Source organism: Tamandua tetradactyla, chromosome 7, assembly GCF_023851605.1.
Source record: "Tamandua tetradactyla isolate mTamTet1 chromosome 7, mTamTet1.pri, whole genome shotgun sequence".
Taxonomy (NCBI): Eukaryota; Metazoa; Chordata; class Mammalia; order Pilosa; family Myrmecophagidae; genus Tamandua; species Tamandua tetradactyla.
The window spans coordinates 68,298,757-68,326,561 of NC_135333.1; the positions used below are offsets into that span (position 1 = coordinate 68,298,757).

The following is a 27,805-nucleotide window of genomic DNA, read 5'->3' on the forward strand; positions in this document are numbered from 1 at the left end:
AACAACCATGATACAGAAGAAATGCGTAAGGCAGCATGGTAAAATAAGTTAAATATATCCAAAAACATCTGTGAAAATGAAAACCATGTTGAATCAGAACTTCAAAAACTAAGAAGCGTACAAAACACAGGAAAAAACAAAAATAGAGTTGAGTGAACTCAGGGAAAAAAGGGAAGAAAAAAGTAAAATCATCTCAAAAATGGACACTAAATTAAAGGGCTCAATGGAGAACAAAGTGAAGTAAAATTCTAATTAAGGAACACTGAAGAAGAGCAAGAAAACAACTAAGACAATGAAAATTAGTGAATGAAAGAAGGAAAAGGGAAGAGAGTAAGTGATGAAAATGTAAGAGAAGGAAAAAAAAAAGTTGGAGTCCCTGAAGAAGAAAAACAAAATAATGGAATAGAACCTAATATTTAAAACTATAATCCAAGAGAAGTTTCTGGAAATCAAGACTCAAATGCAGAAGGTACATGCCACATGTCTGGACAAATTAACCCCGTACAATCAACTCTGAGACATATTATAGTAAAACTATTAAACTTCAAAGATAAAGAAAAACTTTTCCAGGAAAACAGATCAAAGAATTAACAAGGACCAAAGAACTGGATTGCTATCAGAATTCTCAAAACAACATACAGGGTGGGTCATGGTGGCTCAGCAGGCAGAGTTTCGCCTGCCATGCTGGAATACCCAGGTTCGATTCCTGGTGCCTGCCCATGTGGATTAGAAAGAAAAAAAAAAGATACAAAGCAAGGCAGCAATGCGACAGCATTTTCCAGAAACTCAATGAAAGAAAGCATGAACCAATAATTTTATTTCCAGCCAAGATATCCTTACAGCATTGAGGCTATAGAAAATTATTTTAAATATACAATAACATGGGGAATTCTGTACCCATGTGCCTTTCTAGAAACTATTAGGACAAGCTTTCTCCAACTAAGAGATAAATGGGAATTGTCATCAAAACCACGGAAGGTGAACATTTTCATATATGTATTTACAGATCTAACACTAAAACAAAGGAAGAGTGTAAGACCAATGTACAAATGTTATCTACCATGACAAACTAGAACTAATGCAAATTAAAAATGGGAGGAGAGGGAAAGGGAAAAAGAAAAGTAGAATAAGCTCATTGATGGTTGTAAAGGCAATAGGTAGAAGTTACAGGATGCCAATTAAAAAACCGACAAAACTGAAAATAAACAATCAAATAAGAAAACAAAGGAGTAAGGGCATTAAATGAAGGTATAAGTACTGGGTAGCAATTGGAACAAAAATATAAACCTCCTAAATAAAAAAAAAATTTTTTTTCATTTAAAAATAGAAAGCCAAAGAACGTACGTGACAGAGAAAAAAATGAACAAAATAGTGCATACATAATGATAAAATATTATGACAGAGTAAGAAAAATATAATCACAGCATTTTCAATTTGACTCAAAAGAAATATCCAACTGTATGTAGTATACAAGGAACAAATGTAAAAGTCAGAAGGGCTAAAATAAAGGGATGAAGAAAGGATATCAGGTAATAAGCAAGAAAGGATAGGGATTCCAATACCAGATAAAATAGAATCCAAGCCAAAGAGGCTTAAGAAAGACTAAAAAGAGCATCTCTGAAGGTCAGAATTCACAATAAAGACAAAACATAAATAGCTGTGTAGCAATGAACTGCAGCCACCATCATGAAGCAAAAACCACTGGAGATGCAAAGAGATATCAACAGACAATCTGACAATGGGAGACTATTCCACACCAATCTCAGGACAAGAAAGATCAAGTGGACAAAAATTAAGTAAGGCTATGGAAGATCTAAACAATAAATGAAAAAGGTACTTGTTATGAATATATATCCTTCCATCCTGATAACAGGAATTATACCTTCACCAAAAAAAGCTGATCATGCATTAAGTCACAAAGAAAATAACAGTAACTTCCATAAAGTATGGAAGAATGGACTATTATTAACAATACTCTGATTAAGCAAGAAAATAGAAATTATTCTAAAATAAAAACAAAATTAAAAGCAAAAAGATTATGAATATAGTTAAATCCTTTTTAAAATGGCAAATCCAAGAGGATATAAAAAATGCATTATATGCCAATAAAAGTTTGTTTTCTTCTAAGAATGTAAAAAAAAAAAAAAAGCAAAATGTCCTTTACACTTGGAAATTTTTAAATCTTCTATTGCATAACTCTAGAGTATATGGGGAAAACCAAACTAAAATTATAGAATTTCTGAAACAATGATAATGAAAATATTACATATCATACTCATTGAGATAAATTTAAAGAAGTAACCATGGGAAAATTTGTAACACTAAACATGTCTAGTAATAAAAATTATAGAATAAAAATAAACGAAAAAGTTCCCAGGTCTAAAAAATAAGAAAAGCACAAAAAATAGTAACCAAAAAGAAAATTCAATGAAGGGAGGAAGGAATAAAAGTAAAATAATAAACATAAAAGCATAAATGAATGATATAGAGAAAGAAAGTAGTCAAAATTATTGGACTGCAAATACAAATTATTAGCAGTAGAAATTCTAATTTTTAAAAAAATTCACAAAGACAAATCAGGAGCTAACCTGATCAAGAAAAAATTGAGAAAGTACAAATATGTAAAAATAAATGACAAAAGAAAATGACTATTAAAAAGATAATTTCTTAAACTATTATGAAAGACTACTTTGTAGACCTCTGTGCAATACATTTGAAAATCTAGATGAAATGGATCACTTTTTAGGAAAATAGGGATTACCAAAATTGATATCATTAGAGACCGAAGCCTTAGCAGATCAAGATCAATAGAAGAATCAGAGAAAGTAATCAAGAAACTACTTCCCATATACACACACATACAAACAGACTCAAATGATTTACAAGAAAATTTTACTAAACCTTCAATGACTTGAGAGCCCAACACTCAATAAATTGTCCCAGAGTATTGAAAATGAGAGGAAACTTTCTAAAGCTTTTTGTGAAGCAAATTATAGTATTGATACCTAAACCAGAGAAAGACAGTAAAAAAAATCTACAGACCAGTATCACTTATGAATATCAAGTCAATGTTCTAAATAAAATATTACAAAATGGAATCCAAAAGCACATTAAGGAAATAATACATCATAACCAAATGGGATTGACTTGAGAAACATAAGGATGCGTCAATATTAAAAAAATCTTTCAAATAATATACCATATTAATGTAACTAAGGGGAAAATGATGTAATTATCTCCAAAGATGCTGAAAAAGCAAAATTCCATAACCATTCTTGATAAAAGCACTCAAGAAAATAAGAATTGAGGGATACTTTCTCAATAAATAATATAAATGATAAAATGTGGTATGCGTGTGCGTGCGTGTGTGTGTGTGTAACTCTGTGTAAGAGAAAGAGATGACGAGCTTGGAGAGAAGTCCACCACAGCCCTTCCTCAGAGAAGATGTAGCCAAAGCTGGGGAGGGAGAAGTTTTAACTCTAAATCAAGTTCAAAGTTTTGATTATTACCCAGGGGTAAGATTGTTAGTTGGCAAATTGAAACTTTATAATTAAAGCGACCTTAGAATTGTTTTTAAATAAGCAGAAATATTGAGATTTGCTAGAATTTTCGTCTAGCTCAGGGGGAAATCCTTTGTCTCACTAAATGCATTTTAAAGAGAAAATGGAATACAGAATAGTTTTGATTACATCCCAGAAATTGTGCCTGTTCAACATAATGATTATCATCTCTCACTGGGGCATAGGGATTTCTCCCAGTCATGAGAAAGAGGGCTAATCCATGTCTATGGGTGAATGCTCTCCATAGGCTTACATGAGATGGAGGGGTTGAATATGTCCTCCCCTCAAACCAGGCCACCCCCACACCCAGCCCCCATACAGTCGCGCATGTAAATGGAGAGCTTTCAGGAGATACCTTTCTCACTGTGTAATTCCAGTACTATATCCAAACTCATAAATTTCCCAAGGTTGACCTGCCACCAGCCAAGCTGAGAACTGACCTCAGAAAAGTGATTCTTCCTTCTGATTATACATAATCTGAGGAATTGCTTTCCAAAGGCAGAGGATGTAAACACTGTTTCCTCAGACTGGATGAAAATGCATCCAGGGAGTTCTGAAAGGAGGGAACATGGGTGGAGGGTAACACCATGCTTGTGGTGAGGAGGGAAAGTGTGCCTCTGGGCTGGTAGGCTTCTGGTCTACCTTCTTGCAAAGCCAAGCTAAAGGCATTGCCCCTATAACATTGCCCAGGCTGATGAAGCAGAAAACTCACAGGGGCATGTCCAGCGGCAGCCACAGGTCTCTTCCACTCTAATGGGGGACTGGCTGTTGGGGCATGAAGGCTTTGGCCCCCGGTCACAGTTGACCCGATGACTCTTCAGCAAGGTCTGGCCATCTGGCAGGCATGTCACTGTGTGGCACTGATCTGGCAAGGTCCAGACATCCCCAGGCTGCTCAGAAGAAAGAACTACAGTCAGGCAATAGGAAGAGGGACTCCAACTCTAAATCCATCTACCAGGTAACTGATGCCCTCTGAGGACACAGAGACTAGACTGGGACGTAGGTCTACATGGCAAGAAGGCTTGACATGGGAGACATGATGCAGAGCCAAGACTTACAGATGGTCCCAAAAGCAGGATATAGTGATAGGAGACAGAACTGGTGCAAGACCAAAGGAGGAAAAATTAACCAGAGGGGACAAGACCCCGAACTTACATCACAGTATTTCTTTCCAAGTCAGTGGAAAGGAACTTACCCTCTTCTCATTCCCATCCTCATCCATGCAAACTCTAATGAAACCTGAAACAGACACAAATAGGACCTTACCACCCATCACCCAGAAATTCTAAACCATTTTCAATGTCTGCTTGGCCTATCTGAAGTCAAGTTAACTCCGAGAAGAATCTGAGTGGGTGCAACAGTGAGGACAAGGTGCATCAGGCTAAGAGGTTGCTTTGTGGCTACTGATGAGGAGGAGGACCATGATAACATGGCAACAACTGCAGTTTACAGAGCATTTCCACAGTCATGGTCTCCTTTTCCCCTGCCATATGTAGAATCATGCCTCCCTGGAATGAAGCTAGTTCTTGAAAACTTGAAAGAGATTTACTTGAAGTTTACTGCCAAGGGAGCTGTCATCTAGCATGCAATAGCTATAGCAATAGCTCTGTCATTTGTTTTGAATTGAAGCTAATTGCATTCAAAAATATATGTAATCAGGCAAAAAAAAGAATCACGCATGGTTAAAAAAAAATAGTCCTTAATCTTAAGTGAATTTAAACAATGGGACTTCGGTATTAGATTCGATGTTATCTAAAACCCTCTGTAGCCATGCTGAGGGCACAAGGAAGAAGACCATGGTCTTCAGGTGGTTCGAGTTCCCTGCTCCTATCTTCTGCTGCTTCTGTCCAAGGTCCCTCTGCACAAATAGGCATGAGCTTTGGTGCTGAACAACTGTGGGCAGACAGTAGGGTGGAAGAAAGACCATGCACAGAAAGCTTGCTGTGATCCCTTGGAAGCTTGCAGTAGAAACCTATTGTGAGCAGAAACTTAAAGGTCCTGCTTTAAGTAAGAATCTTTATCCCAGACCAAGTCCTGTGCACTGGCACCCTGGGGTGGCTGGAGTGAATCTGGGGGAGGTGGGGGAGGAGGAGTAGGGTCTTACAAGACTCACCAGAGCACAGTTTGTGGAGGAAGGAATTGCCCAGGGTGACCATGGTGGGGAGGTCTTCGATCCGCTGGAGTTTCACCACGTTGGAGCTGGACTCTGGGCCCGCCAAGGCCCTCAGCTGGGCCTCATCGTAACGATCCCCAACTCCAATGGGGAACACAGTCACTCCTAGAGTCAGAAGAGGAGGGGCTGAGTGTCAACCTGCTTTGATCAGGCAGGTTCAAAGCGGCCAGGCTGGAAACTATGTCCAGTCAGCAGAGACTCGCATTTGACAGGCTGACACCATCTCATTCTCCTCACAGCAGCCTTGTGAGGAAGATATGCAGTTGTTCAACAAATTTAATGAGCTCCTGCTATATGCCAGGTACTACTTCAAGCAAGTACCGAGAGGGGAGCAAATAACTCTCAGGAAGAAGCTTAGTAGGACTTCAGAGAAGAGTCAGCACCTAAGCAGTGTTCTGAACAGCTGAACAGTTCTCCAGGGGGCCTTGAGAGGATTCATTGTCACCCCACTCACCCATCCCCCACCAGCATCACACCACCTGTCCTGGCTCACATTCTACTGATGGCCACAGCACATGCTCTCGTGGGCACCGAGACTGGGTCCTGTCTGCATCCCTCTCTTTTCTAAAGGAGCATTCTCTGTCTCACCCTCCTTGTCTCCCAAGCCCATTGGACTAGTGCTGGCAAAGGGCTCTGAAGACATGCAAGCCACCAGGCTCCACAAGGAATCACTCTTGCCTCACACACGGCATTTTGGTGAGAATCATAAGATACCACTTTAAAAAGGAAAGGTCTAGCAGCGTGACCAGCCCCAGCATACAGAAAAAGTGTGAAGAAATTAAAGGCTACAGTCCACAGCATGCAGATAAGTGAAGGGTAAACACATTTCTTTCTGTTTGGTTTCCAAATAGCACAGATCAGACAATTTCTGCTGTTTGAAACCAGGTTGCATGTGGTTTTCGAGCACTGAAAACCAGCCAGGGCATCTAAGGATAACCCCATCCACTTTCAATCCTTTCACATCTTAGAGTGTTTCCAGATCGTGTTGGGGACACTCACGGCTGGCTCTGGCAGCGGTGGCCGAGGCTTCCACCGAATCCTTGGAGACATCCATGACCAGCACAACCACAGCCTTTGAGGCCCCAGGCCTGGCACCATGCAGTTCTGAAGTGATGTACCGTACAGCAAAGCCCAAAGCTTCCCCTGGGAATGGAGAGCAGACCACACTGAGCCAGCACTGACTGCAAGAAATGGTGTTTCTGCAGCCAAGTAGCATCCTGCCTTACAGAGGATCTTGAGGTTGTTCAAAAGCCAAACCTTTCAGAGACTCAGAGAAACACGATTTCAGGTCTGGAGAAGGCGCCGGAAAGGAGCCTACCCCTCACTTTACAGGGGGCAGAATTAGGACCGTGGATTCAGAATTAGGACTGAGCGAAGGGACCCAGCCTCCCTGCCTGTGGCACCTCATTACCGATTAGGCTGGGGCCCCCTTCCTGCTGCATGACATCCACGAGGCTCATCAAAGAGGCCTGCTCCTGGGCCACTGTCCACGGCACATCGATGGTGGTGATGCTTCCGTACTGGAGCACTGACACGTGAGTGCCATGAGGCCCTGGGAAGAGGGAGCAAAGGGCAATGGCGCTTCAAATCAGATGGAACCCAAAAAAGAACCTCTTCCTACTCCTTTGGGTGCATCACTCACCGAGATTAGCTCTTGAAATGAAAGCCTTGGCAAAGCTCTTCATTTCCTCAAAGTAGGAGGCTGGAAAGCCAGAGGAGCCATCCAGGAGAAGGACCACATCCAGGGGCTGACTGCAGTCTGCAAAGCAGACCAGGAAAGTGACACAGGTGTTACCCATGGACCGGCCAGCAGGCTCCCAGCAGCCAGACGCCACATGGGATGGGCTCTCGGGACACCACAAAGGGGTTGGGGAGGGCCATTAGTCCTGTGCCATGGCAACATGAGCCAGGGAAGAGGGGATGGGGGAATCGAAGTTACTGGGTCCATGAGTACCCCAGGTTTGGAGACACTGAAAAGCAGACTCCAACTCCACCCAAAGGTGGTTTAAAACCGCTGTAAATGAAAGGAAGAAGCATCAGCTTGCTGAGTGACGGGGGCTGCAGCTTTTCCAGAATGCAGTGAAATACTGGAGCTGCGGCGTCGCTGGGAGGTGCACAGTGTGTTCTCGCAAAACTGGGGGGGGGGGGGAGCTTAAGGTGCTCTATTTATAAATGGCTGGTGCTCCTTCTAATGTCTGGGGACAGCGTAAACACCATGCTGAGATTTGATATGACAAGTCACTACTATCTTTCTCAGAAGAAATGTCACGAGAATTTAAATAAAACTGTAACCCTGATTTTTTAAAAAGGCACTGATAACAAGTGTGAGAATCAAGAGATTAAAAGAAAGTTAGTTGTTCTGGATGACCTCAAACATAACAAATAGAAAGCAGGGGGACTAAGGACTGACTAAACCCGAATCGGCACAGGAAGCGACGATAACAGCAGTGGCAACAAGGATTTGTGAGCAGTTGCCATACTGTGTGACTGTTCTAAGTACTTTCTAAATAGGTGCACTTATTATCCCCATTGGACAGATGAGGAAACTGATGTACAGAGAGATCTAGGCCTTGCCCAAAATGGCACAGCCAGCACACTGCAGAGGAGAGATTTGCACTAAAGCACTCACACTGGCTCGAGTCTCAGGGCTTGGCCCGTTCCCAGTTGCCTGGTTCCCTGATCCTATATCTCTCTGGGGCCTCACTCCAAAGAGGGCTGGCTGCTTACAATTATGAAAAGGGAGCTGGTAGTCACCAAATTTAACAGGGGGTGCCTCTGAGGCAGGGAGTATGATTGGGTGGGGATGAGGCTGTGGGCTAAGACTTCACTTTACACGCCATACACTTGGAATTGTGTAAATGTTAAGAGTGCATTACCTTTGGTTTTAACCCCAAGGCCGCCCCAGGCCCTCGCAGCTGCATGCAAGGACACAAGCTTTACCTGGAGACGGGGAGAGCGTGGGGATCCTGAGCCCCTCTCCAGAGCAGCAGCTCTGCAGCACCAGGTCAGGGGCCTCCCGCGGGAGCATCTGGAAGTCCTGGATGAGGATGGGGGCGTAAGGCCTGCTTAGGGTCTCCAGCTCCTGCACGCTGACCTGAGGGCCCACGCCAATGGGCACCACCTGCACGTCTCCCGGCAAGCGCCGGATCTCGTCGGAGGCGGGGCCGCCGGTGACCAGGTAGACCAGGTTGGGTGCCTGCTCCCGGTCGTGCTGGCTGGCGGAGAAGCTGTGCTCCGAGAGGTACTGCAGGGCCAGCCCGGTGTTGGTCCTGTTGCCGCCGCGGTACCGCATCTCCCCCACCCGCTGCAGGACGTCGCTCTTGGACTGCCTCTCGCCGAACGTGTACTCCACCGTCACGACGTAGGCGTACTGCAGCACTTCCACGTGGACGCCGTCCCGGCCCACGTCCATCCTCCGTATCACCTCCTCCACGAACTCCCTGCTCCTGTTGAAGTCGGCCTCGCCGATCCTGTCTGACCCTTCCAGGAGAAACACTACATCGAGAACCACAGTGTGGCCCTGGGGTCCCGGGGGCGAGGGCCCCACGAGCTCCGAGCCCACGGTGACCTGTGCCGCGGGGGGCCGCCGAGAAGGAGCGGGCGGCTCGGGGGCCAGGCCGCAGAGGTAGCTGATGATCTCGTCCCTCCGCGCCTCCAGCTCGTCCACACCGCCGAGCACGAAGGCCTTGTTCTCGCGGGCCTGCTTCTCGATGAGGCGGATCTGCCTGAGGTTCACATGGGGCCCGATGCCCACGGGGATCACGATGATCTTCTTTTTCGCCAGCCCCTGCACGTAGTGGACCAGGTTCCGGGCCATCCGGGGGGACTCCTGGCTGGCCGTCAGGAGTACGGCGATGCGGGAGGCTTCGGGGCGGTCGGCCTTGCCGAAGACCTGGAACAGCGTGTACTTCAGGACCTCGCTGGCGGAGGCCACCTGGCTGCCCACGTACTTCACTTGGCTGGCGATGCGCCGCAGCTCGGAGGGCCGCTTGCGGTTCTTGAGCTCGAGGTAGGCGTGAGAGCCGTCATGGTACTCCACCAGGGCCACGCGCACCCACTTTTGGGAGATGTGCAGGCGCTCCATCATGCCCACCACGAAGGCCTTCAGCACTTCGAACTCGGCCTCGGACAGCTTGTCGGAGCCGTCCAGCAAGAAGGCCAGGTCCAGCAGCTTGCTGCACTGGAAGTCGTGCAGGGGCGGCTCGGGGGTGTCCTCCACGTACGGGGTGGTGGGGCCGACGGGGGCCTCGGTCGGGGGCGGCACCAGGCCCCCCGGGGACCCCTGGCAGGCTTCACAGGTCAGGTTAGCACCTTCGCAGTGACTGTGGCAGAAGGGGAGGAGAACGAACTGGGTCAGGAAGGACCGACGGACACTCAGGCGATTCAGGAGCAGTGTAGGCATGCCCACAGGTCCACCACCTGGTTCCCCTGGGCCCCAAGGATCCTTCTCCTCCCAAGCGAGATACCATGTTTCAACATCTGTTCCAGATAGCGAACCCCACTCCACCCCCAGCAGAGACTCCCCACCCTGACTCTAGAAACCCAAGTTTCTATCCATCCATTCCGGGACCTGAGAAAGAACCTCTGCTGCTCCCAGGTCATCCACGCAGTCATTCAGAGTTGATTTCTCTTTAACCCAAGTTTCTAGCCACAAAGATATTTAATCACTATTCAAGCTTTTTTGCAAGTGTCTCTAAGGATAAATATTACTCTAAAAAGTTGATGCTGACCATCAACATTTGTAAATGTTCCATTGAAGGTAAATGCATCATAGTACTTACTATGACAGTTTAAACCATGTGGATTTGGGAGCATGTTTAATATGTTGGAACTCAAGGAAGAGAGGAAAAGACTGTTTGGGAAAGATGGATACTGATTCAAAATCTTAGCTTTCTATGGCAAAATTTAGTACTTAGGAGGAGTATACAGGAGTCGCCAAGATGTTAGACATAGGAAAAGACAGGAACTCATTCATTCATTCCTGTGGCAAACATGTTGAGCAGTTACTATCTGCCAGGTGCTAGTGAGGCCCTGAGACTTGTGATTTGGCAGGACAAATCACAAGTCTGTGGCTGAGCAGTTGCCCCACACACAAATCTCAACACTCCCAGGTTCTCCTGGTCACTTCGCCAGTGTCCTGGGAAGTGGCAGGGTAGCCTAGGCCAAAGGTGACATTGAGGTATTGTCCCACACAAGCTGGGACCAACTCCTTTTGTGCCCTTGGCCTCAGAGGCAATTTGCCTTCAGCACACCCAACAGAGCCGAAAAGGCAGCAGTGCCCCAGGAAGACTGCCCTGTGGCCTGAGTCCCCACTGCATACCAGCCTGCCCAAAGCCCAGCATGTCCCTGGTGGCTGCACTCCCACATGCCATGGGGGGAGGTGGGCACAGGGCTCAGGTCTTTCTCCCAGAACCCCAACCCAACCTTGGGCTCACCCCATTCTTTAGCCCTTATAGTCTCTGTTTCAACATAGGGAGGCAGGCAGGGTGTTACTGGGGAGTTAATTCCCACTTCCTTGTGATCCACACGATTTATTGCTTTAATCCTTATTTAACAGTGCGAGTGACATACTTTCCTGTGTTTGCTAGAAAACTCCCCTGGGCCTTGCTCCTCTTGTTTGTACAGATGGCGGGGCAGCAGGATCTGACTGTGGCAGCTGTGGCTAAGCCCCCTCCCCAGTGAATTTTAGTTCTCAAGTTGAAATTCCCATGAGGCTCCACTGGTGTCAGGCAAAGGTGCTGAACATATCAACGTTTTAATAAATATTCCCTTTTTATTGGCAGGACTTGAGAAAGCTCAGCACTCACCCTGAGGACTCCACACCTTCCCAAAGGCAGCTTTCCAAGGGGCAACCCCAGAGAGAGCTAGGTGTCAGCAGGGAGTCCTTTCCCTCTAATTATGAAAGCTATGCCCTGTGACTTTGGCTGTGATCCCCAAAGAGTCTATGTTGTACTGAGGGTCAGGGGCTCCTTCTCACCTACCTCCTGCACTCCCATCTCCAGTGAAAAAGATATCTGATTTGCATAGATGTCTGTCCTTGGACTAAAATGGCAATAAGAGGCCACATCCTGCCTTCATTCAGAAAAACGTAAACACTTCTAAGAAATATTTTTTGGAGAAAGAGATCTAACCTTTCCTTAAAGAAAGAGAAGCACACTCTAGAAACTAAACCAAAAATTCAATCTCTTCATTTACATAGCTAGGGAGTTTTACCCAAAATCTAAGTCTTTGGCAGGCCCCCAGAGAATACGGCAAAGCTCTTTACTTCAAACAACCAAGGGGTCTGTTTTACCAAATCTGGCAGAGCTTGGGGTCATCGAGGTTCAAGGTGATTTTCTTTCCTGAGGGTATGCGTCGGCCTGCTGCCTCACACACAGGGCAATCTTTGGGGTCGATGCAGATCTGGAAAAGCTCGTCCAGGATTTTCCCTGCACAACAAACCTTTCATCAGGAGCAGAAGAGCCCACCCTGCCTAGAAGGAAGGCCTACCTCTAAATAAGGGGCCAGTACCAGAAGCCAGCTCTGCAGCCTCCCACAGTGGCCACCTCACTACTGAGAGGTCCTCCTTCCTTCTCTCTGCCTTAATTTGCCCCTCTACAAAACCGGGAGTCATGAACTCCACCCTGCCTCACTTTCCCCAAGCCTTGGGATAAATGAAATCTTATCTGCAAATGTCTTTTCGCTCCTCAGAGGAATATATTCAGTAACTCTAGATCTGCACTTGCCAATACAGTAGCCATTAGCCACACTTGACTATTTCAGTTTGAATTAAGTTAGACAAAAACAGAAACTTCAATTCCTTAATCACACTGGTTACAATTTCATTAGAATATTTCCATCACAGCAGAAAGTTCTATCACGAAGTGCTGCTTTAGATGAGAAACCCATAAACAGGCATATGAAATCATTTTCTAGAAGCTCAAACTTGACAAATATCATAGCTGCCCTGGCTTTGATGAAAAAGTCCAGGGAAATGGAATCTGGGGTATGGACTTGGAGAGAGGCACCACTAGGTGGAGGCTGAAATGAAGCAGGCAGGGAAATGCTTTTCATAACAATCTAACCCAATCCCTCCAGCCTGAGCTATACCCAGGTCTCTACCTCCACCTCCACCATCACCTCCACCATCACCTCCACCCTCACCACCACCACCACCTCCACCTCCACCTCCACCATCACCTCCACCATCACCTCCACCACCACCTCCACCATCACCTCCACCATCACCTCCACCCTCACCACCACCACCACCTCCACCCTCACCTCCACCCTCACCACCACCGTCACCTCCACCATCACCTCCACCCTCACCCTCACCACCACCTCCACCTCCACCTCCACCTCCACTGTCTCCACCTTCACCTCCTCCAAGCCTCACCCGGAGGGCAGTGTGCATGGCAGCCCTCCACACACTGCACTGGACAGGCCAATGGCTCAGGGTGCTGGCAGGTGATAGGGCAGGCAGGAGCACAGCTGTTATAGCGCCACTCGCACTCATACCCATTCTCTCTGAGATTCTTCTCCTCACAGTTCTGGGCTGTTAGACCAAAGAAACAGACACGAGCATTAAAGCAACTCAAGAAACCTGGCCCCTATAAGGCAGTTGTGAGTCTGGTGGTGGTGACGGCACTAGGGAAGGTTGTGATCATGCTGGAGAACTAGGAGGCTACAGGACTTTTCTGGAGTTGAGAGTTATAAATATTAGAAACACCTGAATTTTTAAAGAACCTAAACTAGGAACTATGTGGTCCTGAATTGGTTTTCCATGGGCAAATAAGAAAGATAAGCTGCTGACACCCAAGAAGGAAGGTTCTACATAAATGTATGAGTTGATTACTGGTAGTGATCAACACCATTGTGCCTAATTAAAGACCTATATTGACTTCCTCTTTCTCTTCATCAATTTTCCTTCTTCCTCTTCCAGCATTTCTCCAGAAGAAAAGTCTCCATATTGTAAGGTCTTGCATCTGTATTCCTCCTCACATAATAATACCAACTCCTTACTCCAATTTCCGCCATCCATCCCCAGTCCAGAGTTCTATCTTCTTCCCCATGAAGGTGTCCTCCTGCACCCCATAAGATTTTAAAGTCTAGATATATGAGGGGTGAAGGAAGGAGATCAGAGGGTCAGGAGGACAATCAGGACTCATGACATAATGTGGCCGCCCTTCTGAAGGGGCATCAGGACTCACGACACAGTGTGCTTGTCCTCCAGGTCACGACCTTGCCATGCTGGGCACACGCGTGGGCATATGTAGCGATGGTATCACAGAAGCAGGCACAGTCCCCAATGGACTCACAGGAGCAGGTATCATAGATGCAGATATCCAGGTATGGCTCAGGGTCCACCTGCAAAGGGAGCCTCAGGGTGAACAAGGCCTGGGGTCAAGGTTTAGGAGCTCTTGCTCTCAGTCTGGGTGAGAGCATTCCGATGATCAGAGTAGGGAAAAGGGGACATGAGGGTATCAGGAGAAATGTAGTTCAACAGTCCTTAAAAGGAAATGAATTCAAAAGGCAAGATTCCTAGGTTCTAAAAGGTGGAAAAAAGCAAATTTGTGAACCCTTTGCAGAATATCATGTGCAGAACTTTTCAACAAAACATTCTCTTCCATCTACCTGTCTGCTTATCAGTCATGTGTCATCCCTACAACCCACTCCTAATCTCATGGGTTTTTAGGTGTTTTTACATAATCCCCCAAACACACATGTGTTGGTTACTTTCTTTCTTTGCTTCGATGCAGCAGAGAGAATAAGGAAACATGTCAGGACCCATTAAAGTTGGCTCCCTAGGGTAATATGGGGCTAGTGAGCAGGACAGTAGGAAGGGACCTGGTACTCCTAGACTCTGACCCCAAATGTAGTTGGAGGGCAGCCCATCTGCAATCCATAAGGAATTCTAGCAATCACTTCCTACCTTCCTCTGCCCCCCAAATGTGCCACTAAACACACCAGTCTATGTCAGAGCAATTGTGATAGAAATTAATTCAGACATCAAGTGGGTCATTATTTCTATGAGATTCCAGAAGTTCTAATCTCCCTGACTTCTCTTGTTGTCTGTCCTCTTCCAACTTAAATGCCCAGTGCTTCCACCAAAACACGGAATCCTAAGTATCTCCTGGAGTCCTTGAGGATTAAAATCATGGGACAAAGAACACTGAGATACGTGCATTCAACCAGTCACCCCAACATTGGTGGTGCTACTCAGAAGCACATGTGTGCACATGGCTGTGTGTGTATGTGCACATGAGCATATACACACACACACACACACACCCATATATGCATGTGCAGCTAAACATACTAACAGAGATAGAGAGAACCACATTTAACTTTGAAGTATTCCTTATCACCATTTGAGATAAAGACATAAAAAATGAGGATTCAAAATTACTGGCAGTAAGACCAGAAAAGAGTTTCTGGGAGAGAAGAATTAGGGACTAAAGGGTTTTGTGAAGGGGTGGTACTTAGGTCTGGAGACATACAGGGTTAAGAGGAAAAAACAACCCCCAGCTCTAGTGTTGGAGATGAGATCATTCAATGGAGGCACAAATCCTGAGACTGAATCAAAAAAGAAGCACTGGTAGACAACAAGAAAAGCTACACATTGTGCCAAAAGAAAATGATTTGTCAGGGATTGCTTTCTTCTGAAATTGTTGATTATCCCCTATTATTCCCAGGTTAAAGCCAAAAAAGGGACTAAAGAGGTGTTTTGATGCAGGCTATTTCAAAAACTCTGAAGGTGTCTAATGTCCACATTGGACGCTCGGGCTCTGAGTGTCCAAGCACTGGGCCAGCCCTCGGCATTAGTCTTTCTCCAGCCACCCTCAAGGCTCTCACCAGCTTGTGGCAGCCCTGGAAAATGTCACTGGTCAGGATCCTACAGGAGGAATCCACCATTGTCTGCTTCAGGATGTTGTTGTGGCAGGTGGCAGGAGAGAAGTCCAGTGGCACCTAGAAAGGAGGGCAAGAGGACAGAGAGAGACCAACCAACAGTCAGACCACCAAAGTGGGTTTGGTCAACTCAGAAGGATCTGAGAGGTCCCCTTCCCTGGTCCTGCCACCACGTACTGTTCAACCACCCACCACCCACCCTCTCACTCCAGTGACAATGGTGGGACATCCAAGAAGCATATTTCTCAGCCCAGTCCACACAGAGGACCCAGACGTACCTTCCTGGTATCCGCGCACTGTGGGCTCACTTTCCAGGAATTCCCAAAGTCCAAGGGGTCTTCCTCCACTTGGAGGTTGCTGCTGGTCAAGTCATTGTTCTGGACACCATCGAAATTGCCACACAGGCCACACACTTTCTCCTTGATAGACAAGTTGAAAGGAGGATATTGTAAACTCTCCGATGGGGAGAAGGAAGTTCCAGGCAGCAAAGGAGGCAGGGATGGTCCAAGAAAAAGGGGGATGAATGGGGGAAAGTGATGGAGACTCACTGGTAGAACCAAGGTGATGAGCAAAGCCTTGCCTTGGCTTGCCAAGTCCTCTTCCTGGGATTCCTCACTGGCTCCATTGCAAAGTTAGGAAACTAAGATGATGCACAAAGAGAGGCAACTTTCCTATTGCCACAGGCAGAGGTGGTAATAAGGCAGCCTGGACTCTGGGTCAAGGTTACATCAATGTAAGCACAGAGGATTTAGGAGGATATGTGGTGGTCCCACTTTACTATGGCAGGTAAGCCTTACCTGGAGGGCTGCAGCCTGTTCAGAGCAGACTGACCAGGAGTCTGCTGTTTAAATTTATGCCACCAGGACTGAAATAAGCTGATAAAATAACATCTTGCTCATCTCTGGGTTCTCCTGTCATAGTATGCGTTACGCAACAAATCCTGAACAAGTGTTTACTGAGTGAAAACCATCAAATGAAAACTATAGAAAGAATCAGAGATGTTTGGCGTAAAATAGAAAAGATGTTCTACTCTTACAAAACATTTGGAGGTGTCTTGAGATGACGAGATGTGGTTTATTTTATTTTGCTACAATAAGCAGAATTTGGCTTAGAACCATGGTGTGAGTTTGAGGGAGACATGTAGGAAGAATGTTCTACCAGTTGGACAAAAGGCCAAAGACCTTTTATGGCCCCTGCACCCTCTTTGCCCTCATTTCCTACTACTCACCCCCAGCCCCTTACTCCAAAACCAACTCCAATTCTAAGCTCCAACTCCACGCTGGCCTCCTTGCTCCAAAACCAACTCCAACTCCAAGCTCCAACTCCAAACATCTATCCATCTTGGGGCCTTTGCACACACAAGCCTCCCTATCTGCCTAAATTCTCTACTCCAAGACATTGACATGGCTCCCTCTCTCACTTCCTGAAAGACTCTGCACATGTATTACCTCTTTAGACAGGTCTTACCAGACCAATCTATGCAAAACAATATCCCCATTCGAATATATCTCCACAAAGGTTAAAACATGTTTGATTTTTCCCCTGCTAGATCCTATACTGTATAGAACAGTTCCTGGTACATAATAGGAGTTCAATAATTATTTGTTGAATGAATGAATGAATTGTAAATGCTTTCCAGAAATGGAACAGGCTACCTCATGGAGAAGTAAAAGCAATGCATCCCTCATGGCTGTATACAAACTGTAAATAGATGGTTCTATCAGAGATGGCTGTGGAACTCATTCCTATGAAGGCTAAATCAGCCACCATAGTAGGCAGAGCCACATGTCACACACATACCAGTTAGAGAAAAAGTTAAAGTCCCAACAAACTGTTTGGACCCTTCGTTGGGGAATCCTGTCCCCCATGAAAGACTTGTTCAAGACTTATCTGCATTCCTGTAAGTGTGAACCCATTTGTAAACAGAACTTCGAGGATATTAGTATTACTTAAGGAGTGGACTCATTTCTGAAAAGCATCTTCTAATATCCTACTTAGATGAGGCCAAACTGAATCAGGGCGGGCCTTAATCCAAATAACCAGGGGCCTTCTCAGCAAGGAAAATTTAGGCACTGTCAGAAGCCAGAAGTCAGTAGAAGCCAGACGTCTGCAGAAGTCAGAGGAGCTGACACAAGGAAAGAGAGAGACGGCCATGAAAAGGAGCACTGGCAAAAGGCCACAGACTCCAGGGGAAAGCGAGCCCTGCCCATGTCTCAATGTTGGACATCTAGGCCCCCAAACCATGAGATAATAAATTCTTGTGCTTAAGCTCATCAGTGTGGTATCTGTTACAGCAGCCCTGGAAAACTAAGGTACTCTTATATCTCACTTCCCCTGGACAAACAGCATAAACTTCCTCAGAAGTAGGTCATCAGCAGTTTCACAAACAGCTCTAAAAGTTTGCTGACCCATGGCTCAGTGCTAAGTCAACACCCTGGAATACTTTGCAGTGTTTATAATAATAGTTTGCATGATGGGCTTGCCTCTTCAATTAAGAAATCTGAGGAAAAGGCTAATCTTTTACTTCTTTCTTTTGTGGATATAAACAGCATGGCTATACCTAGGGCATTATATAAGATTCTACAAAGGCTCCATGCACCAGGATAACTTTCCAGAAACCTACAACCTCCAGATGGGTCCCTGGACCAGTTAAGTCCTGAAACCTAGAGGGCCCAGCCTCTCCAGAACATCAACTAGTTCCATCCCTCTACCCCATATTATTGACAGACCCTTCCAACATGAAAAGTTAGAATGGGCATAACCCAAATACGCCTGAAGAGTGGGAGAAAGATCAAAGGTGATGGTGGAGTTATACAGAGAAGGTAGAATTTAATAAATGAGTATGATTGCTGAAACATATTAATATTTCTATTAGTCTCCAGGACCTTAGAACAGCTAGAAATAAAAACCTAAAATTGTGGAATTGTAACTCATACCAAACTCTGAAATCTGTGCTACAACTAATTGTTGCAATGTTCTTCGAAATGTATTGCTTTTTTGCATGTATGTTATCTTACACAAAAAAGAAAAAAAAAGTCGATTGCGATGATAAATGCACAGCAATATGATGATATTTTGAACCACAGACTGTACACATTGGATGACTACATGGTATGTGAAATATATAATATATATCAATAAAAAATAAATAATTTTTTAAAATCTGCATGGCTAGCAAGGCCAGTCAAGGAGATGTTTGTGGGTGGTGCCCCCTCAATCTTTCCCATTTGCAGCAGCCTCGGAAAACAGCCCAGGCTAACTCCCAACTGTGAGAGTCCCTGGTCTTCCTTTTACGGGGAAAGAGGTTGGATTGATGACCACCTTCCTTCAAAACAGCGGGAGGGGCAGTGGCTTGTCTTGGACTTAGGTAGCTGAAGAAGGTCCAAGACAAGTCAAAGAGGAAGCTGAGAAAAGCCACTGACCTGGTATGTTTGCTTCAATACCACGGACACGAACAGGCGGTGGTCCCAGACCACAGAGAGAGCTTTGCCCAGCAGCAGAATGACATAGCGGCCAGACTCCACCACCTCAAAGTGAGAGTCATCCTTCAGGGGCCTCTTCACATTCACCTGAAAGGAGGCCAGGCAGAAAAATGGAGGAGGAGGCACGATTCCAGGCCCTCCCTCTGCCCCACACCCACCCTGTCCGCCTCCGCCAGCCGTGAGCACTGGCCTCGATTTCCCTCAATACACCTGTCATTTGTCAGCCGCCCACTCAGGGCCAGGACCATCTCTTCTACCACCTCCAGGAATTCCATGACTCAGAGACGATCACAGAGGTGGCAGCAACCTCGTAATTAGGAGATTAAAATACAATAAAACCACCTAGCAGGCAATCCTCCAACACTGCACTAAAAGTGCTCTTTCTGACACTCGGGCTCTAAACACCTGAGGTCCCCTAAATAGGTTTTTAGTGTGGGAATAATTTTAAGCACCTCTAGTAGTTGATTTAAAACTCTATCCCTTTGTAAAAACAGGCAGTAGACTCTCACGCTTCCTGCACTCCTTCACCTCCTGCACCCCAGAATCATGCTGCTCAGAAGCCAGAGCCTAAGGAGAGTGGGGAGATTGAGGCACACAATGCTAGTGTCAAGAATTGCGTGTTTCCATTTTCCGGAGGGACCCTGGCCAGGGCCCTTGAGTTGGCCATATCGTTGCCAATGCCTAACCCTCAAAGCCCGTTTCAGCCTACTTGGATGAATGCATAATTTGCAAAATCAAGGCTGATACTGAGAACCTGTCACCCTTTCGCAAACATCCTCATCTAGATTATTTACAACTTGAAGATTTAACCACACATGTGAACATATTGATTGTATGTCTGCACGCCCACATTCAACGTCCCCACCACCATCTGTCCCAAATAATGTCCTTTGAAATGAAGTTGATGCTGCTGACCTGCAGTCATCAAATCACACTTGCAAAAAGTTTCCTTCCATACAGAAAATTCACCTCCATCCCCTAGTATCACGTCTGTGGCCGAAGAACAAGAGGAGACAACTACCTATGCAGCACAGGTTTGAGCTGCAGTTACTCCTGGACACTGTGTAAGGTCAGACCAGTAGATTTTCCAAAAGTGCCTTCCAGGGCCCGCCAGCCTCAGGATCCCTGCCACTCTGAAGGTAGATTCCTGAGCCTCACCCCAAACCCACTGAGTCAGAATCTCAGGGTAAAATCTCGGGATCAGTATTTTATATGGGATTTCCTAAGGGATTCCTAGGTACCCTTCTGAGAACCACTTCTGAATCCCAGTGCACAGGGCCTGAGTCTGTGTACTGCTCTTATGAGAGCCCCATATGTAGAGCTCTTTAAAAAAAGATTTATCTGAAAAGAACCGAAAACAAAATAGAGTAAAAATCCCCCATAACACCATCACTCTAAAATCTTGCACGCATATACACGAAAACATAAATAATAGAAAACCCCCTGAGACTCCACCATAAGCACTGATTCCTCCCACGCCTGTGCAGACGGAGTCGCACATCCTTCTCTGCGCGAATATCTACCCTTTTCTTACTAAAGAACTGCCGCTTGTTCTTTCCACAGAACAACAGGTCAGGGACGATAGGATTCTTGCTCATTCTTTTTAATGACCAGGCATTATTTCGTTCATACACGTTTCAAAATAGCTGCCTGGAAAATGCTCCCGATAAGCGGGCAGAACAAAGGGACAGGAGGGTGAAGGCGGCAGCACTCACCTCCCCGTCAAACAGCTCAATCTCCCCGCCTTCGACCAGGATGGTGACCCGCTTTTTGCACTTCGCTGAGGGGTAGTCACACCCCTCATTCCCCACCAGGATCCGGAAGGTTCCAGGATTCTCCCCACAGTGGTCCTGGAGAAAGAGGAGTTCCGGGAGAGAAGGGCACACCTGCTCCCTCCGCCCCAATTGGAAGAGGGGAGTTTGGCATTTCAGGCTTCGACTGTGCGACTGTGCGTTACAGGATGCTCACAAGCCAGCGTGTGTGAGAGATTCCTCTTAAGTTAACTCCCCCTGGTGTGCCAGGCCCCGTCATTCCGTATGGAACCTCGGTCATTCCCACAATCACTGGAAGGGAGGTAGTGATGACAAGCCCGAAGCAGAGCAGGGGGGAAGGGAGAGGGGAAAGTGGCATGTGGCATGCTGTGATGGGCAAGCTGGGCAGAAATCCCCTGCTAGAGCCCGTTGGTTCTGGTCCCAGCCAGGTACTGGGACAGTTTGAACAGATAGCATCTTGTGACTCTAAATTCTAGACTAAATTCTGAGTCCTTCTGATGTGCTGGCCCAGTCCTGTGGCCGAGGATTACTTGGCTCTGTCTGCAGGTCCCGAGCAGCCATGTCTGGCTGGGAATAGAGGGGAAGGGAAGGCTGGGCCGTGGTCACTTGCACAGACGTTGTGTGCAGAGTGGGTCAGTCACGGACGCAGTGGGTCCTGCAGCTCCGTCTCTGGGTCTGAGGCTCACACGGGTCCATGGTCCTTCCTGCAGACCCCACCCAACCCCTCCTCCTCCCGAGGATGGACACAGAGAGACCACAGGTGTTTAAAGCTGCTCAGAGTAGAACTGCCTCATCGCTCGTGAGCAAAGCACTCACACCTCCTTGGTTACCCATCTGGTGGCGACCAGCAAGAGACATTTACAGGAAACCACACGCTGGGTGGGGAGGGGCGGGGGGCTGATCCCCTCGCTCACTGGCCAGAATTTCCTGGGCTCTTTCGTTTCCTCCTGGGAAGTGTGTCTCGTCTTTGCCCCAGCCCCACCTCCTTCACATTCCGAATTGCACCAGGTTAGAAAGGAAAATGGTAGGGAATGCAATAGGATCACAGGACTGGAAGCAAATTGGGGTCATTTCAACCATCCCTCTGTCCAGGGCCCCTGCATACAGCAATGTAAGCTGCTCACTGCACAAGGGTGCTGGCAGGGAGAGCTGGGTCTGAAATCCAGCCTGGACTCCCTTTGCCAAACTGCATCCTGGTTGAGACTGCATCTACCAAAAGGAAGGAATGCATTTCTCCTTTGCACATCTGGGCTAATCCAGATGGATGGCAGCCTTGCCCCCATGCCAATCCCAGTCAACAAATGAGCTTCTGTCCTATTCTTACAAGTCTCTAGCAGAGCTCATGGACAATGGGCAACCACTTTGAGTTTTAAACCCCCTACCTCTTCATGCACTTCTTTTGGGGGTTAGAAAATTACTGCTTTAGAAACCAGACTCCAGAGTTCTTTCTACAGACAGAACAGCAGACTCCACCATGAAAATCCCTCCATCTACAGTCAGCACCTTCTCCCACCAACCCCCATGAGGGACAGCACCCTCCCCTCCGCTTCCTCCCTCTCACCTGTGCCAGAACATACTGGCACTCGCCAGGGAACATGTATTTGAGCCCGTCGAAGGTGAGGTAATGGGCCATGCCAATGGTGGAGCATGAGGCGTCACACACGGTGTCTGTGCAGTTCCACTTCCGATCCCGACAGACACTAGAAATGAGAATGGCAAGGTTGGCTGATGGCAAGGGAACCCCGTGTGTGAGGAAGGAGCTCAGGCAGGAACAAAGCAACAGCAACTGCTCCAGTTTCCTAGGAAGGAGCTCTGTGGCCTGTAGAGCAAGGAACGCACACAGGCATTGCAACGGCAAGCTTCCAAGTTTTCAGAACATGTGCCCAGCAGGGCAGGGGGAAGCCATGCTGCATGCAGTGATGAGGGGGCAGGTGGGGGGCGCCTGGGAAGGAGACACACAGAAAGCAAGAGCTGTCTTGGGTGATCCAGGCAGCCAAGGGAAGTGGCAGGACCCTCTTTAGACCACCATATTGCTATGGATCATCCGAGGCCCAGCCTCCCCATGGAAGGCAGGAGGCTGCCTGCAAGAGGCTACAGGGCATCTACCAGAGTGGGACGTTGAGGTTGAGCTCCCTCCAAGCTAGGGGAGAAACAAGCAGGTGAGTTTTGAGTCTGCAAAACAGTGATCCACTATGCAACTTCTGCCAGGAGAGATTTGGGGTATGCTTCACTGGATGTTTAAATCTATAGTGCTTTGCTGACTGTCCCCAGGCCCCATCTCCCATCCCACCATCATCCTGCAACCAGAGCTGACCTCAGGCAGCCCACTCTGTGTGTGAGAGGCAGGAAGCTCAGACCTCAGACCCTGGAGACAGCTCAGCAAGCTCCTCCCAGGTCCCAGCCCTTCCTGTCTCTCTCTGCACAGACCTCTCCTCTATCAAAGCTGTGCATAGTTCAGAGGGTAAAGGTAAGGTGATCGAGCTGGGTGAGGGGCTGGTGGGGGGTGGCCAAGGAGAAGGGAGAAGGAAGAGCAGCCAGCTCACCAAGGTGCCTTCTCAAAAGGCACTGTGGTGGCTGGCACCCTTGTGAGGTGCTCTTAGGACAGGAGAGGGCCACAAAGGCCTAGAGACCACCTGACCTCCAACCCCGTGCCCTCGGTGAGCTGGGTCATACTGCACAACCGACATGGGACACAGCCCTTATCCTCCCCGGCTCCTTCTTCCCGTACTGGGAGACAAATCTCTAGGCTCGTGTCCAAGGAGCACAGGTGAAACGACAAAGTCTCCCTATTTGACAGATGGACCAACAGAGGCACAGAGAAGAGGAACCGAGCAACCAGGTTCCCACAGGGCGTGGAAGGCGCTGTGGCCACAACTGCCGCCCCAGCCTCTTGCACCCACACCTGCCCTTGCCTCCCCCAGGTGTACGGGCCCAGGGTCTCACCACGTGTTGCAGTCAATCTTCACTGTCTCTCCTGGGGCGTACTCTTTGCCCTGGTGGAAGCAGGGGCACCTTTCCAGGGCCACACATTTGTTTTCATGCCGGACCTAAGAGAGAAGGAAACAAAAGCCTCAGGGACCACAGTGCTAACCTGAAGGCTTGCCGAGGATGCTCATCCAGGGCTTGAGCCCCAGTGAGACCAGCCCCAGGACCCGGACTCAGCCCAAGAGGCAGCCCCGGCCACAGGCCTGACCAGGACGGCGAGCCCAGGCCCAGCTGGGGCTCAGCAGGCAGGGGCACCATCGCTGCCCTCTCCAACCCTGCTGGGGGACTGTGACCTGGGACGCCTTTGTGAAGAGCCCGCAGTAACGTGTGCAGAAGCCCCTGAAATGTGCATAATTCCTCTACGTGGAAGTTTTCCACTTGGAGGGTTGCTCCAAAGGAAACACAGCTTAGACAAGGATGAATGCAGAAGTATTCATCACTGCAAAACAAAATAGAAACAGCTAAGTGTCCAACCACAGGAAATTATCAATTCCATGAAAGCACCCTACACCTGCCCATGTGATGGACTCCCATGGCGCTATGACAATGGGAGAATTTTAAATGACATGGGAAATACTTACGCTGTAAATTTTTAAAACAGAAAGAAAATTGTTTATATATATATAGAAAGAGAGTCCCAATTATAAGATAATAAATAGATAGATAGATAGATAGATAGATAGATAGATAGATAGAAAATCTATCTCAACAAAAGACAAGAAGGAAATACATAAGTTGCCTCCAGATGGTGGGCTGGGCTAGGGGGTTGGAATTTAGTTTTTAACATTTGTTTTTCCAAACATTCTTCAATGAGTACGTGTTATATTCATGATTGAAGAAAATGAACAATATTTTTAATAAAATTAATACGCACTTAATATCCTGGAGGTGAGAACCGAACTGGGCAAGGATGTGTTGAAATCAGTGGCCGGGGGCTTTATCACCCCACATGCGCCCTGACCGCCAGTGCCCGGACGCTCTGGTACACTCTCGATGGGCGATACTCTGTTCCCCACCAATAAAAGTCACTTATGTGAGCATGACAGACTCCTCAGGTCTGCTGGGGTCAGGGGAGAAAAAGAACTAAGAACCCCTGGGCCTGCGGGCTCAGGAAAAGGGCTCCCTGAACCCAACATGCAGCTCTGCTTCAGTCCCAACTCCAGGAGGCGAACGTGGGCGTCTGCTCGGCTTGGGGCTCCCACCTCCGACCCCCACTGTTCTTGGACAACAGTGAGTTCAGGCACCCGGAGGGGGTGTGTTCCCTACTACCCCACCCACCCACCCCCACCCCCAAGCTTTGTCAGCTCCGTTCAAGTCTGAGACCTGCCACCTAGTGGCTGCTATGAGGATGACAACTCGCCAGCACCCCTACAGGGAATGGAGGCAGTGCCAGTGACAATCCCCTCTACCAGAAACACTAAGCAAGACAAAGGTGATGCTGGACCCTCAGGAATGGACTCTAGGAAACAGAACCCTCCTCCCCTCACCTCAGCAGAGCATGTGCCCCCTGCCACCTGTCCCCTACCTCACCTTCCAGCAGGGAGGGTGGCGGGCTCCCAGGTCTCCTGACCTGCCTGCTGGGGTTTTACTTCCTGCCCAGGACATCCAACCCTTTGATAAAAAGGATCACACGCCACAGCCCAGGCAGCCACGCGCCTCGTCCAGGTGTGAACCAGAGGAAACCCAGCCCATCCCGACAGACATGAGACTCCAAACCCAGCTTAGAGATGAGATGACACTGCCACCACCTCCTCCTGCCCCTGAGCTCCCGGCAGCAAACCATACGGCTCTTCTCTGCCCTGACTTATTTTAGTCATCAATTATCAACTGGTGCATTCCAATTACAAGATAGAGTCTTGATGTGCTAAGAGGGCTGCTATCGAGGCAGCAGCGGCCAAGTGGGGAATAGACAAAGCATAGCCTTAAAAGGAGAGGAAAGGGTAGGGTTTCCAGCACCCACACTTCAACAAGTTTGTCTGACCTGGGAGAGAAGGTCAAATCACAGCAGCCCAGCCAAAACCACCCAGAGAAGCATGAAGCATTAAAGAAGTGCACGTAGATAGACAGGTGAAGACATCACACGAGCCATGGCCAGGACCTGGCTAACCACAGGTCAGGTAAGCGAGGTGGGACAGGTGAGCTGTGTCTAACTGAATTTTGGGCAACACATAAACCTCATGTTTAAAGAGAATCACGTCTTCCTAGTGTTTGTCCCTTTGGGACACGGGAGGATAATAAGATAAAGTAGAAATACTTGTCACTATTGTTCATCAACTCATGACATCGTGAATGAAAATGGCTCCAGCTGAGACCAAGGTGGTAGGTCATAGTCATCCCAAGAAAAATTATGAGATGGGAAAAAAATTTTTGCTAACCTCCTCTCTGAAGAGCCTGTAGTCTTTGCCTCCCTGCCACCCTCCACTCCCTCCTCACCACACACCACACTGACCCAGGCTCCAAAATCATCTTTGCCTTCTAAGTGCCCCTGATTTTTCCTAACCCACCCCCAACCCCCATCAATGCTCCCAGCTCCACACAGCTGATCTCAACCACACAGGCACTAGGAGAAAAGGAATTTGGACAAATAACTCACACTGAGGTTGGGAGGACTCCTTCCTGAGGATTTATGAGGCCCTAAGTTTTTTCAAAACTCTTGCTGGCTAATCAAAATGAAGTTGTGCTTATTATATTTCAGTAAGCCTGCATAGAAGACAAACTGTGGATGGTGAAGGAGATGTTTGGAGACAGAAGGGCTTTCTTGGGCCTTTTTAAGTCACATCTCATAGAATTTACAATGCCCACAAGTATGCAAAGCCCACTCTAGATGGGCCCCTGAGCCCAAGCTCTAGGTAAAACAACAGCAAAACAGAGCCAGCGTCCTTCCAGTTTTCACACAAAGTCATTCCAGTCTTCACATAGGGCCAGTGAGAATGCTGGTCACCCAAAGGATGAAGGATGTGAGCCCCTCCTTCTCAGCTGACAAGAGGAATCCTAAACCCAGCACAGCTGGATACAACTTTGGAAATTTTAATCAGTAGGTTTCAGAGGGTAAGTGAGCAGCTCTTCGACAGCAGTCCAACATCTCCCCAGAGGCTTAAGTACTGGAGCATCCCGAGGCCTGGCCTCCCAGAAGGCGGAAAAGAGTAGGACTGCAGGGTGCAGGACCCCTGGTCCAGAGGTCAACAGACCAGAAACTTCCACCGGGCAACCATGGAGCCTTGAAATGCTTCTTTTTCCTTTCTTCTCTCAGTGTGACAGAAGGGCTTGAAAGAGTGTATCGCAACAGTTCTCTGCAGCTCTTCCACTCTGAGAAGCATCTCTAGATGCTCAAACACTTCAGCCCCTGGGGAAAATGTTGGACAGCTCTGGGCAGACGCGCACTCACCCTCTGGCTAGAATCAAGAGGCAAGGACGGGCAGTGGATCGTGCTTTGCTGCCATCTAGTGGTTGATGCAGGTAACATCATAACTTAAAGGAGTGACACTCCAGGCAAATTCACTTGAGCATTTTTGAGCTGAAGAAAAAGACCAGGGAAATCTTCTAGTCCACTTTCCTCATTTTCCTTATCTTGTGGGTCTTTATGTGGACACTGCACTTTGCAACTGCTCCAGTGTTTGCTAACTAGCTTCCTATAGTATCTCTGTTCATAGTATGTTTCATAGCTTTCCTCTACGAACTTACATGACAAAGGTTTTCAAACAACCACATAAGCGTCTTCTGTGTGCCTCCCACTGGCATCTTCAGACTTTATAACACTTCTGACTCAATTTTTCAGGTGGGAAACTTAAGACCCTAAGATTTTAAGTGACTTGCCACTCAGTTAAGTAAAGATCAGGAGCCAAGACTCAAACCCATAAGTAAGTGATCCCAATTCCATGCTCTTTCCACACAGTTTCTTAACCAAACATTTATCACAGCATTGGCCACTCATCAGAAGCAGCC

General features: G+C 47.4%; 1 protein-coding gene across 1 annotated transcript in view; it reads right to left on the minus strand.

Moving 5' to 3' along the window:
* Positions 1-27,805, minus strand: part of VWF (von Willebrand factor) — a 149,630-nt gene that overhangs the window by 40,838 nt on the left and 80,987 nt on the right. The window contains exons 19-34 of the mRNA XM_077169776.1: positions 23,822-23,925; positions 22,440-22,578; positions 20,822-20,956; positions 19,047-19,193; positions 15,903-16,043; positions 15,571-15,684; positions 13,926-14,082; positions 13,112-13,270; positions 12,026-12,161; positions 8,674-10,055; positions 7,376-7,492; positions 7,145-7,285; positions 6,733-6,876; positions 5,674-5,838; positions 4,756-4,799; positions 4,273-4,450 (exon numbers count right to left, since the gene is read on the minus strand). Coding sequence (XP_077025891.1) covers positions 4,273-4,450; positions 4,756-4,799; positions 5,674-5,838; positions 6,733-6,876; positions 7,145-7,285; positions 7,376-7,492; positions 8,674-10,055; positions 12,026-12,161; positions 13,112-13,270; positions 13,926-14,082; positions 15,571-15,684; positions 15,903-16,043; positions 19,047-19,193; positions 20,822-20,956; positions 22,440-22,578; positions 23,822-23,925 — 3,403 coding nt within the window. The remainder of the gene's footprint in view (positions 1-4,272; positions 4,451-4,755; positions 4,800-5,673; positions 5,839-6,732; positions 6,877-7,144; positions 7,286-7,375; positions 7,493-8,673; positions 10,056-12,025; positions 12,162-13,111; positions 13,271-13,925; positions 14,083-15,570; positions 15,685-15,902; positions 16,044-19,046; positions 19,194-20,821; positions 20,957-22,439; positions 22,579-23,821; positions 23,926-27,805) is intronic.